Source organism: Chiloscyllium plagiosum, unplaced genomic scaffold, assembly GCF_037043375.1.
Source record: "Chiloscyllium plagiosum isolate Xiang-an unplaced genomic scaffold, Cpla_swu_hap1 HiC_scaffold_17, whole genome shotgun sequence".
NCBI lineage: Eukaryota > Metazoa > Chordata > Chondrichthyes > Orectolobiformes > Hemiscylliidae > Chiloscyllium > Chiloscyllium plagiosum.
This window is the reverse complement of record NW_028270155.1, coordinates 18,917,280-18,930,210: the sequence shown is the minus strand read 5'-3', so window position 1 is coordinate 18,930,210 and position 12,931 is coordinate 18,917,280. Positions and strand designations below refer to the sequence as shown.

Sequence of the window (12,931 nt, the reverse complement as noted above, 5' to 3'; positions counted from 1 at the left end):
ATCACAGAAGTGTTACAGTGTAGAAGGAGGCCATGTCTGCACCAGCTCTTCAAATGAGCATCATTACTTATTTTCTATTAACCTGTACGCTGTTCCTAATTACGCTGGGCTGATAAAATGTGGACTCATTCAGGTCTTTGAAGATCAAAGTTGTTGTTACTGCACTCACAGTAAGTATCCCAAGGCCTGAGTACATGGAGATATATTTAAACAGACCAAGCTCCCAGAATAGCCTGCCGCATGAACAACTGCCAAGTCGCCTGCTGAGATCAGATGCAGCACCACAATGGCGTGCTAACTCCCAAATACATTCACTGAAGAAATGCTAACAGCACTGTTGAACAACAAAATTACTGCATATCGTCTGTGCAGCAGAGAAACGCGGAGTAGTGAGGCCAGTGCACTCATATTTTTATTTAAAAGGCACAAAACACTTAACCTCGTTTCGTTTTGAACAGAATGTGAAGTCTGCATTCCACTGGTTGCTCCTGGAAACACAAGAGCCGAGCCTCCTGCCTCTTTTAAGACAGGTGGGTGTTCATCCGCTCATTTCTGAGGGAACGACAGTAGCGTGGGGTAGAAATCAAGGAAGAGTGTTTTGAGGGGTTTACATTCAAGGACAGCGTGGGTCAAGACTAGTGTGTTCCCTGACTGACACCAGTCGGACTGTCCTTGCTGTCCACCGCGGGTCACATTTCAAACACGACCTTGGCTGGACGCTGACCAAAAATGCAGGTCCCTCGGGCGAAATGGATAGAGGGGTTCAGGTCTTCTCCCTCGCCTCACCCCTTAAAATATATCAATGATTTCAAACTTAACCTTTCCCGTGAACTCTTGGGTTTTATTTTTGTTGGTTGCTACAACAAATCCATTCCGAGGCAACGCTGGATGAACAACATGTTAGTTTTCCTGTCTGGGACATTTAAGGGGGTGGTGGGCGGGAGGAAGGGGGGGGGGGGATCTGTCACAAAGCAAACCCTAAATTTAGGGTGATTTAAAAGCACCGTTTATTCCCCACCCACCCAGACCGTTTCGACCGACCGTCACAATCTGTTGTTTGAGGTTTTTTTTTGGGGGGGGGAGGGTGGGATGGGAGAGGGTGAGGGGGCAATTGGTGAACTTTTTGCGAGGCTCCTTCCAGCGGTGGCTCAAACACGCAGCGGAGACACCCTGTTCACTTCCGATCAAATGCCGTGGTGTTTTGGAAATGTCAGCAATTGCTCTGATTACATCGGTGGGAAACGCGAGCCGCCAAAGGGCAGAGCTTGCAATTTCACCCAAGGAATCCAGTCGATTTCAGCAAGCTGTAACGATCTGTCTCTCCTACCTCTCTCCACCCTCTCCCTCCCTCTCTCTCTCTCGGCAACACTTGTCAACACGCACACGCCCCATGTCTGCCACATACCTTACTCATTCCAGTGCCCATGGCTCACAGACTCGGGGCTCCTACAGGAGCTGCAGTTACAAAAATAAAAGATTTCAAGGCTACCGCCGAGCTTTCGGTGCAAAAGGGAGCCCGGCGCTGAGCGGTGGAGAACTGCTTTCGTCAATGGACCGCTTTGAGACCGGTGCCGGGCTGAAACTCGGATTTGCAGCGTGCCAATGCCACCCGTTTTTCCTTCAGCTGGAGCTGAAATTCCGATCCGCTTCCGCACTCCCTGGAAAATACATCAGCGCGGTGACATCACCACTAGGTGTCTCCAACTTCAGTTAAAGGGACACAACATGGTCTTCATCTTTCCCTTGTCTAACACTTTTCACTCATTCCTGCCCTTCATCCTCTCGTCCAGCTCCACGTTTTACTTCTTCTCCTCCCAAAGCCGTATAACCAATCTGCCTCTGTACTTCCAGACAATCTGCTGGTACATCTCTAAATTTTTGAAAACCTCGATCAGATCTCCGCTTAGTCTTCTTCTCCCAAGGGGAACAGCCCCAACGTCTTCAATCAATCCTCATAACTGAAGTTCCTTACTCCTGGAATTATTCCTGCAAATGGCTTCTGGGCTCTTTAGATTAGATTAGATTAGGTTCCCTACAGGGTGGAAAAAGGCCCTTTGACCCAACCAGTCCACACACCATCCCTCCGAAGAGTAACCCACCCAGACCCATTTCCCTCTGACTATTGCAGTCTAACACTATGGACAATTTAGCATGGCCAATTCACCTGACCTGCACATCTTTGGACTGTGGGAAGAAACCAGAGCAAACATGGGGAGAATGTGCAAACTCCACCCACCTGAGACTGGGATTGAACCTGGGACCGAACCTGGGACCTTGGTGCTGTGAGGCAGCAGTACTAACCACTGAGCCACCGTGCTCTCTCCTATGTTTTCTCATCCTTCCTATAATGGGGTGTCCACATGCTGAACAGGAATTAAAACAAAATGCAAGGATTATGGACCTGAGACATGAAGTTTTATCTCCTCTTTCCCTCCAGATGAGTTGACCAACTGTCTGAGTATTTCACAGCGCTTCCCTGTCTTTTTTTTTAATTCCTGTTCAGCGTGTGGACATCCCATTATAAGAAGGATATCAACACATTGGAGAGTGCAGAAGCGATTTGCAGGAAGAATTCCAGTAATTAGTCTTGTGGATTGATTGAAGAAGTTGGGGGTGTTCCCCTGGCAGGGAAGAAGGATAAGTGGAGATCAGATACAGATTTTCAAAGTCATGACCAGGCTTGATGGAGTAGATAGGGACAAGCTGATCCCGCTCATAAAAGGATCAAGATTCAGAAGGCGTGGATTTAAAGTAATTTGCAATAGAAGCAAATGTGATTCCAGAAAAAACTTTTTCACTCAGTGGGTAGTTAGGGTCTAGAATACACTTTGGAAATGTAGGGAAGGCAGGTTCAACTGAAGCATTCAGGGGGACATTGGATGATTATTTCGAAAGAAATAATTTGCAGCAGTAAGGGGGAGAAGCAAGAAATTGACACTGGTAATGATGCTTATGTGAAGAGCTGGTGCACACATAATGTGCTCATTGGCCTCCTTCTACGCTGTAACACTTCTACAACATTACTGCATGAAGAATGCAATATGAACAATGCTACATATCTTCAAAGTTTTATTACTATATGCCTTGCTCCAAGTATCGTCTGCCTTCTAACTATACTTGACCTGAAAAATACATTTTGTCTTTGTGTGCAGCACTGTGAATAACTAGCCCAAAGTTTTAAATGTGCGAACCTAAGGGAAGAGTATTTTAGAAAGTAATTCAAAGCCCAGGGTTATATCCAGCTGTTTGATACCAAATCATTTCAATTGCATTGCAGATATTGAAATTGGTTTAATAATACCCATCATAGTGAGTTTTGAGAAGATTTGTAGCTCAGGTTGAAGTTCTGGATGTAGATTTGCTCGTTGAGCTGGAAGGTTCATTTTCAAACGTTTCCTCACCCTACTAGGTAACATCTTCAGTGAGCCTCCGGAGGAAGCTTCAACCAAAGGCTGACTCACTGAAGATGTTACCTAATGTCGTGACGAAATGTCTGAAAATGAACCTTCCAGCTCAGCAAGCAAACCTACACCCAACACCCGTCATAATTATGAAATTAAATTTATCCACAAGTTACAAATAAAACAGCCTACTATGGCTTTATTCTATCCATAGTCCATTACTTCAGGATATTTCCTTATGTAACATATGTTAAATATAAATATAAATGCAAACAAGGACTCAGAGACTTAGTTCCACCAGTAAGACAAACAAGAATCCAAGGCCTTTACTTCTTTATAATTTTCAAAGTTTGTGAGAAGATTTGTAGTTCGGGTACTTGTTGTTGTGGTTCTGTTCGCCGAGCTGGGAATTTCTGTTGCAGACGTTTCGTCCCCTGTCTAGATGACATCCTCAGTGCTTGGGAGCCTCCTGTGAAGCGCTTCTGTGATCTTTCCTCCGGCATTTGTAGTGGTTTGAATCTGTCGCTTCTGGTTGTCAGTTCCAGCTCTCCATTGCAGTGGCCTGTATATTGGGTCCAGATCGATGTGCTTATTGATTGAATCTGTGGATGAGTGCCATGCCTCTAGGAATTCCCTGGCTGTTCTCTGTTTGGCTTGTCCTATAATATTAGTGTTGTCCCAGTCGAATTCATGTTGCTTGTCATCTGCGTGTGTGGCTACTAATGAAAGCTGGTCGTGTTGTTTCGTGGCTAGTTGGTGTTCATGGATGCGGGTCCCATGCAAGGACTGCACAAAACACTACATAGGACAAACAGGAAAACAGCTAATGATCCACATCCATGAACACCAACTAGCCACAACACGACACGACCAGCTATCTTTAGTAGCCACACACGCAGATGACAAGCAACATGAATTCGACTGGGACAACACTACTATTATAAGGCAAGCCAAACAGAGAACAGCCAGGGAATTCCGAGAGGCATGGCACTCATCCATAGATTCAATCAATAAGCACATTGATCTGGACCCAATATACCGGCCACTGCAACGGACAGCTGGAACTGACAACCGGAAGCGACAGATTCAAACCACTACAAATGCCGGAGGAAAGATCACAGAAGCGCTTCACAGGAGGCTCCCAAGCACTGAGGATGTCACCTAGACAGTGGACGAAATGTCTCCAACAGAAATTCTTTATAATTTTGCACAGTAATATGTAAGGGTATAAATTTGGCTTGTATGTATGAAAAATAATAAAGAATACAGGTGAACTTTAAAATCTTTATTTTGTTTGATATTAATATTCACTGAAAGGGTACAGTTCATGTTCTACCAAGGGAATCCAATGATATGTCTGAGATACCAAAAGTGAAAATGATTAAGTCTTTCTGCTTTTCCAGCATATTTTGTCCAGGTCTCGCCACTGTAGAGGAGACTGACAAGGAAAATGTTTAATTTTTTTTAGTCACTTTGCTATTGGTCCACACTCTTACTCAATGGGACATGGCTGCTCCAGTTTTTATGATATATCTGTTGATTTCAGCAACAAGGGACATACAGTTGAGAACTGTGGAGCCTACATATGTGAATATGTCTAAACAATCACCAGTGTCATTTTTGTCAATGCTGATAATTAGCGCGATGCCAACATGTTGGACCATGGTCTTTCTTGTCCTGATGCTGTTGATGTATTCTCAGCATCTTTCGATAAGACAACATCATCACTCAGGGTTCCTTGGGCATGCATATTTTATCAACTTACAGTCATTGCCAAGCTAATAATGGGTGATGGCTGTATACCTAGACCTATGGTGAATTAGCCACTGAGTTATGACCTCCTTGGCATCTAAATTTCCACTACAAGAAAGATATTAAGATGACAGATATTGACAAAAATGTTATCATAGAATCCCTACAGTGTGGAAACAGGCCGTTTGGCCCAACAAGTTCACACTAACCCTCCGAAGAGTAACCCTGAACCTATTACTCTACATTTACCTCTAATTAATACACCTGTCCTACACATCTCTGAACACTATGGGCAATTTAGCATGGCTAATTCACCTTACCTGCACATCTTTTGGATTGTGGGAGGAAACCAGAGCACCCAGAGGAAACCCACGCAGACACATGGAAAATGTGCAAATTCCACAGACAATCACCCAGGTCCCTGGCGCCATGAGGCAGCAGTACTAACCACTGAGCCACCGTTCCACCCTGGATACACCTCTGGAGGCAGACTATTTGGAAGGGTACTGGAAGAGGTGACCAGAAACAACAACTCACATGGCTGAGCTAATGGCCCAGGAAAACAGAATCCAGTGAATCATGCACTTTCTCATCCTACTGTCTTCCTCTTCAGCAGCTGAGGCAGACTGCAGCCACTCCAGATGATAAAAACTAATAAAGGACCGTGGACATGGTAAAACAAAAACAAAAATAGAAATTGCTGGAAAAGCTCAGCACGTCTGGCAGCATCTGTGGAGAAAAATGAGAGTTAACGTTTCAGGTTGAGTGACCCTTTTTTAATATAGAGGAGCTTCAGATACACATAAAGATGAAAATGACAGTTAGAATAATTTCCTCATTTGACTCTGGGATTGCTTGGAAAGAATACCTCACACTGTATGATCATATATTGAGCATGACTTCAATCTGGCATCACGTTCAGAATTTTAAGAAAATCTTCAGAGATCCTTGGCCCCCTGGAAGTTAAGCGCAGCAGGTCAGGCAGCATCCAGGGAACAGGAGAATCAACGTTTCGGGCATAAGCCCTTCTTCTGGGCTTATGCCCGAAACGTCGATTCTCCTGTTCCCTGGATGCTGCCTGACCTGCTGCACTTTTCCAGCAACACATTTCCAGCTCTGATCTCCAGCATCTGCAGACCTCACTTTCTCCCCTGGAAGTTAACTCAAACTATTTTCAAAGTTTTGGGAATGCATGAAAAGGTACCAATAGAGCTCTCTCCTGCATAATGAAGTGCAATTCATTGCCAGGTATTTTACCAGCTGCACTTACCATTCTCCATCCAACGTTTCAGAGTTAGAATCTATTTCTATCATAACCACAGGATGGAAATTATTGGAAGAGAAGCGTATTGTATTGGCCACAGTACATTAACATTTCCCACCCACATGTGTAAAGAGATGAGAGGCATTATATGATTCAAAGATCATTTTAGGCATGCAGGAATATTTTATTAATATTTTATTCATGGGTTTCTCTAATATACCTCTAAGAGGACTGAAGGCAGTCAGCCAGAATCTATCTACAGGGTAACTGTTTCTATAGGAACAAAGGGAAGCCATTTGGCCATTTTAATGACCGAAATAAATTGGCAAGAAGTACAAAAAGGAGTACAGAGAATTGAACATTTATGCTAGATTGTAGCACGTAGACTGTAGTTATCTTACCTGGAATGTAAAACACCCATGAGAGGGAGCACTGCTGGATCTAATGATAGGAAAAGAAATGGAAAGTGTAGGATGCATTGGGGACTGTGGGGCTATAACAATAACAATATTTAAGATAAACATTAAGAGTAGACATTTCAAAAGAATAAATAAGAAACAAAATAATCGGCCATAAGACCATGACAATGTAGAACAGGAGTACACTGTTCAGCCCCTCAATACTGCTCTGTCATTCAGTAGCATCTTGGCTGAACTGACTTTACTCATGTCCACTTTCCTGCACTTTTCCTGTAACCCTTGATTCTCCGCAGATTTAAGCCTTAAATATACACAAGGACTCTGCCCTCACAGCTCTCTTTGCAAGGAGTTCCAAAGACTCCCAATCCTCTCAGAGATCTTAAATTCGCACCCCTTAATTCTGACCCTAAGCGATTCTCAGGGATGAGAACAAAACTAGGGAAAATAAAAGAGCAAGTATTACAGACAAACAAAGAAATGAATCAGAAGTGGAAACATTTAAGCCGATAATGAATAAAGTCCAGGGGAATGAATTCAGTTTCTACGTGTGGGGGTGTGTGTAATGGAGAGAGTTTAAACTGAGTTTAACTCTGCATCTCTGCTTAGGGATTCCCTGTCCTTCAGATATTTGACTGCAACATCATAGAAAGTGTGAGTATCTGCCTGTTTCTCTCCCATCTTTCAGAACACATGGAAACCTCCACATACAGTTGAATACTGTCTGGCTCAGCTCATTGATGAGTTGGTCCATGATGGGTACTTTCTCCTCTGCTTTCTCCCATCTCATATCCCGTTGCTCTGTCTATAAATCGCTCAATCCCCTCAATTTGATTGCAGTCTGCAGCTCACTCCTGGGTATCTGTTATTCTACACATAATCATCCCGGATCCCCTTGAATATTCCAATCTGAAACTGACTTCCATTTTTAAGGGACTCTGTACATTAGCCACCTCAATCCTTTGATTAGATTCCAGTCTGTATCACACTCCTGGGTATCTGTTGGTCTGTATATTAACCATTTGATCCAAATCCTGTTAAAATTGCCCATAGTGTTCAGGGATGTGTAGGTGAGGTGCATTAGTCAGGGGTAAATGAGGGGAAATGGGTCTGGATGGGTTATTCTTTTGAGGGTCAGTGTGGTCTTGTTGCGCTGAAGGGCTTGTTTCCCCACTGTTGGGATTATATGAATCTCGCGATTAGATTCCAATGTGTAACTCACTCCCATGTATGTGTGACTCGCATGTTTAAAAAACACCCCAAAACCTTCAATTCTATTCCATTTGGTGGAGTTTAATTTAGATAAACGTGAGGTGCTGCATTTTGGGAAAGCAAATTTTAGCAGGACTTATACACTTAATGATCAGGTCCGAGGGAGAGTTGCTGAACAAAGAGACTTTGAAGTGCAGGTTCGTAGCTCCTTGAAAGGAGAGTGGCAGGTGGATACGATAATGAAGGCAGCGTTTGGTATGCTTTCCTTTATTGATCAGAGTTTTGAGTATCAGCATTGAGAGGTCATGTTGCGGCTGGACAGGACATTGGCAAGGCCTCTGTTGGAATATTGCATGCAATTCTGGTCTCCTTCTTATTGGAAGGATGTTGTGAAACCTGAAAGGGTTCAAAAAAGATATACAAGGATGTTGCCAGGGTTGGAAAATTTGAGCTACAGGGAGAGGCTGAATAGGCTGGGACTATTTTCCCTGAAATATCAGAGGCTGAGGGGTGACCTTATAGAGGTTTATAAAATCATGAGGGGCATAGATAGGATAAATAGACAAAGTCTTTTCCTTGGGGTGTGGGAGTCCCGAACTAGAGGGCATAGGTTTTGTGTGAGAGGGGAAAGATATGAAAGAGACCTAAGGGGCAACTTGTTCACTCAGAGGGTGGCACGTGTATGGAATGAGCTGTCAGAGGAAGTGATGGAGGCTGATACAATTGCAACATTTAAAATGCAGCTAGATGGGTATATGAATGGGAAGGTTTGGTGGGATATGGGCTAAGTGCTGGCAAAAGAGACTCAAGTAGGTTAGGATATCTGGTCAGCATGGACGGGTTGGACCAAAGAGTCTGTTTCCATGCTGCACATCCCTATGATTGTATGACTCCGCAATTTTGTGTCTCACTCCCGAATATCTGTTATTCTATACGTGAGCAACCCAAAACCCTCAATTAGATTCCAGAACGTAACTCACTCCTAGATATCTGGTATTCTGCATATAAACCTCCCCAAATCCCTCGGTTAGATTCCAGTCTGTAACTCACTCTGGGGTATCTGTCATTCTGTATATAAACCACCCAGAACCCATTGATTTGATTCCACTTCCTGTCATGTTAATTTCATGTTCCCAACACAATCTAATCTCAGTAATGATCAATGTATCACTGGTCCTCCTATCTGCTGGCACTACGATCATGTTAACTTTCTGATGTTTATGTGCATGATCAGCCGGAGCCCCTGAATAATACTGTTTCAGAATTTCTCATCATTTTACACAGAAACATTCTGCTTTTTCTATTTTTACTGCAAATCACGTTCCAGAATATTCTCTTGCACCTGTCATGTTTTCAATATAATTCACAAAACACTGACAGCAAAGTAGATGACATGACGGGATGTAGCAAACTGTTACACTCGGTACCTTCATGTTGCAATGTAACAATATCCAGTCAGAAACCTGCCCTGGGTCAGGGACAAAACCTCCCTGGGTTTGGAAGTGTGGACTTGGCATAGAACGGGGATTTTTGTCCATCACTGAGTTAGTTTGGAAATCTGTGCTGCACATGGACATTTCTCCACATTATATTTAGTTTCTATGTGTGGGTGTGTGCGATGGAGAGAGTTAAACTGAGTTTAACTCTGCATCTCTGCTTAGGGATTCCCTGTCCTTCAGATATTTGACTGCAACATCATAGAAAGTGTGAGTATCTGCCTGTTTCTCTCCCATCTTTCAGAACACATGGAAACCTCCACATACAGCAGTTGAATCCTGTCTGGCTCAGCTCATTGTTGAGTTGGTCCATGGTGGGTACTTTCTCCTCTGCTTTCTTCCCTCTCGTATCCCATTGCTCTGCCTATAAATCACCCAATCCCCTCAATTTGATTGCAGTCTGCAGCTCACTCCTGGGTATCTGTTATTCTACACATGATCATCCCGAATCCCCTTGATAATATTCCAATCTGTAACTGACTTCCATTTTTAAGGGACTCTGTACATTAGCCACCTCAATCCTTTGATTAGGTTCCAGTCTGTATCACACTCCTGGGTATCTGTTAACCATTCAATCCAAATCCTGTTAAAATTTCCCATAGTGTTCAGGGGTGTGCAGGTGAGGTGCATTAGAGGTAAATGTGGGGAAATGGGTCTGGATGGGTTATTCTTTTGAGGGTCAGTGTGGTCTTGTTGCGCTGAAGGGCTTGTTTCCCCACTGTCGGGATTATATGAATCTCTCGATTAGATTCCAATGTGTAACTCACTCCCATGTATGTGTGACTCGCATGTTTAAAAAACACCCCAAAACCTTCAATTCTATTCCATTTGGTGGAGTTTAATTTAGATAAACGTGAGGTGCTGCATTTTGGGAAAGCAAATTTTAGCAGGACTTATACACTTAATGGTCAGGTCCGAGGGAGAGTTGTTGAACAAAGAAACTTTGAAGTGCAGGTTCGTAGCTCCTTGAAAGGAGAGTGGCAGGTGGATATGATAATGAAGGCAGTGTTTGGTATGCTTTCCTTTATTGATCAGAGTTTTGAGTATAGGCATTGAGAGGTTATGTTGCGGCTGGACAGGACATTGGTAAGGCCACTGTTGGAATATTGCATGCAATTGTGGTCTCCTTCCTATCAGAAGGATGTTGTGAAACTTGAAAGGGTTCAGAAAAGATTCACAAGGATGTTGCCAGGGTTGGAGGATTTGAGCTACACGGAGAGGCTGAATAGGCTAGGACTATTTTCCCTGAAATATCAGAGGCTGAGGGGTGACCTTATAGAGGTTTATAAAATCATGAGGGGCATGGATAGGATAAATAGACAAAGTCTTTTCCTTGGGGTGGGCGAGTCCCGAACTAGAGGGCATAGGTTTTGTGTGAGAGGGGAAAGATATGAAAGAGACCTAAGGGGCAACTTGTTCACTCAGAGGGTGGTACGTGTATGGAATGAGCTGTCAGAGGAAGTGACGGAGGCTGGTACAATTGCAACATTTAAAATGCAGCTAGATGGGTATATGAATGGGAAGGTTTGGTGGGATATGGGCTAAGTGCTGGCAAAAGAGACTCGAGTAGGTTAGGATATCTGGTCGGCATGGACGGGTTGGACCAAAGAGTCTGTTTCCGTGCTGCACATCCCTATGATTGTATGACTCCGCAATTTTATGACTCACTCCCGAATATCTGTTATTCTATACGTAAGCAACCCCAAAACCCTCAATTAGATTCCAGAACGTAACTCACTCCTAGATATCTGGTATTCTGCATATAAACCTCCCCAAATCCCTCGGTTAGATTCCAGTCTGTAACTCATTCTGGGGTATCTGTCATTCTGTATATAAACCACCCAGAACCCATTGATTTGATTCCACTTCCTGTCATGTTAATCTCATGTTCCCAACACAATCTAATCTCAGTAATGATCAATGTATCACTGGTCCTCCTATCTGCTGGCACTACAATCATGTTAACTTTCTGATGTTTATGTGCATGATCAGCCAGAGCCCCTGAACAATACTGTTTCAGAATTGGTTTAGTGTAAGAGGGGAAAGATATGAAAGAGACCTAAGCGGTAATTTGTTCACTCAGAGGGTGGTACATGAATGGAATGAGCTGTCAGAGGAAGTGGTGGAGGCTAGCACAATTGCAAAATTTAAAATGCAGCTAGATGAGTATATGATTGGGAAGGTTTGGTGGGATATGGGCTACGTGCTGGCAAAAGAGACTCGAATAGGTTAGGATATCTGGTCGGCATGGACGGTTTGGACCAAAGGTCTGTTTCCGTGCTGCACATCTCTATGACTATGACTAAATAAATTCTACTTGATGGCAAGTACTAGCCAGTGATGACATACCAAGGATGCACAGGAAATAAGGTTAACAGTGAAATCTTAAAAAGGCAAACACTATTCAAAAAAAAGAGGGCTCAACAAAAGGGAATACAGAGTGGTCAGCAATAAGCTTTAAAAATTGAAGATAAAGAAACTACAACACAAAATGATACAGGAGTTCAAAAAGGAATAGCAAATTATTTAACAAGCACAAAACTAACTAAGGGAAAATGTGAATAGGTAAAGAGCCACTGATAGATGTACAATTAACTAATGACTGCGAAAAGGCAAAAATATTAATTATTTTGCCTTGATATTCACCAGAAAAATAACCTAAATGGTAGGCATTGTTTATATTGGTTCATGGGGTGTGGATGTCATTTGCTATATCAGAATCAGATCCCTAAGTGTCCCAGAGAAGGTAGTGCTGAGCTGCACTCTCGAATCACTACATCCCTGGCATAGAGGTAGGCCTATAGCGCTGCTAGGAAAGGAGCTCCAGAATTTTAATCCAGTGACAACGAAGGATATAATCCCAGATCAGTACAGTGTGTGGTTTGGAGGGGAATTACCAGGTGATGTCCTCTTGGATTTCTTCATGCCTTTGTCATAAATGGGCAGCGAAGAAGAGATCAAAAGGAATAGAAATGCTCTTAAGGGAGAATGGGGAGAGATCATTAATAAATCTGGATTGACAGAAATCTTGATCTGAATGAATTACCTCCATACATATTAAAAGTGAGAGAAATGTTTGCAGAGGCATTGTTAAAACATATTTAAGAATCATTAGAAATAGCAGTGCTAGATGACTGGTCGAACAAGTCCAGTAAACTATAGACCAATTATCTTAACTTCAATGATCGGTGTTATGAAGTTGAAGATGTGTACAAGACCTTTAAGAGAGAGTGAATGCTGTTATGATCTGACAGATTACAAGCAACTGTGCATATATAACTAGATGGCAGACCCATAGTGTACTGGAAATTGAAAATATGTAACATTCGGCTGTGAAATGGATACCTGAATTTTGGTTGCTGTTTTGACGACAATTCAAATTTAAGCAAT

The 12,931-nt window shown here is 43.0% G+C and overlaps 1 protein-coding gene across 1 annotated transcript in view; it reads right to left on the bottom strand.

The window, feature by feature from the left end:
* Positions 1 to 1,653, bottom strand: part of dusp22a (dual specificity phosphatase 22a) — a 130,198-nt gene extending 128,545 nt beyond the window's left edge. Inside the window, exon 1 of the mRNA XM_043706607.2 lies at positions 1,406 to 1,653. Coding sequence (XP_043562542.1) covers positions 1,406 to 1,426 — 21 coding nt within the window. The 5' untranslated portion in view covers positions 1,427 to 1,653. The remainder of the gene's footprint in view (positions 1 to 1,405) is intronic.
* Between the last annotated feature and the right edge of the window lie 11,278 nt (positions 1,654 to 12,931).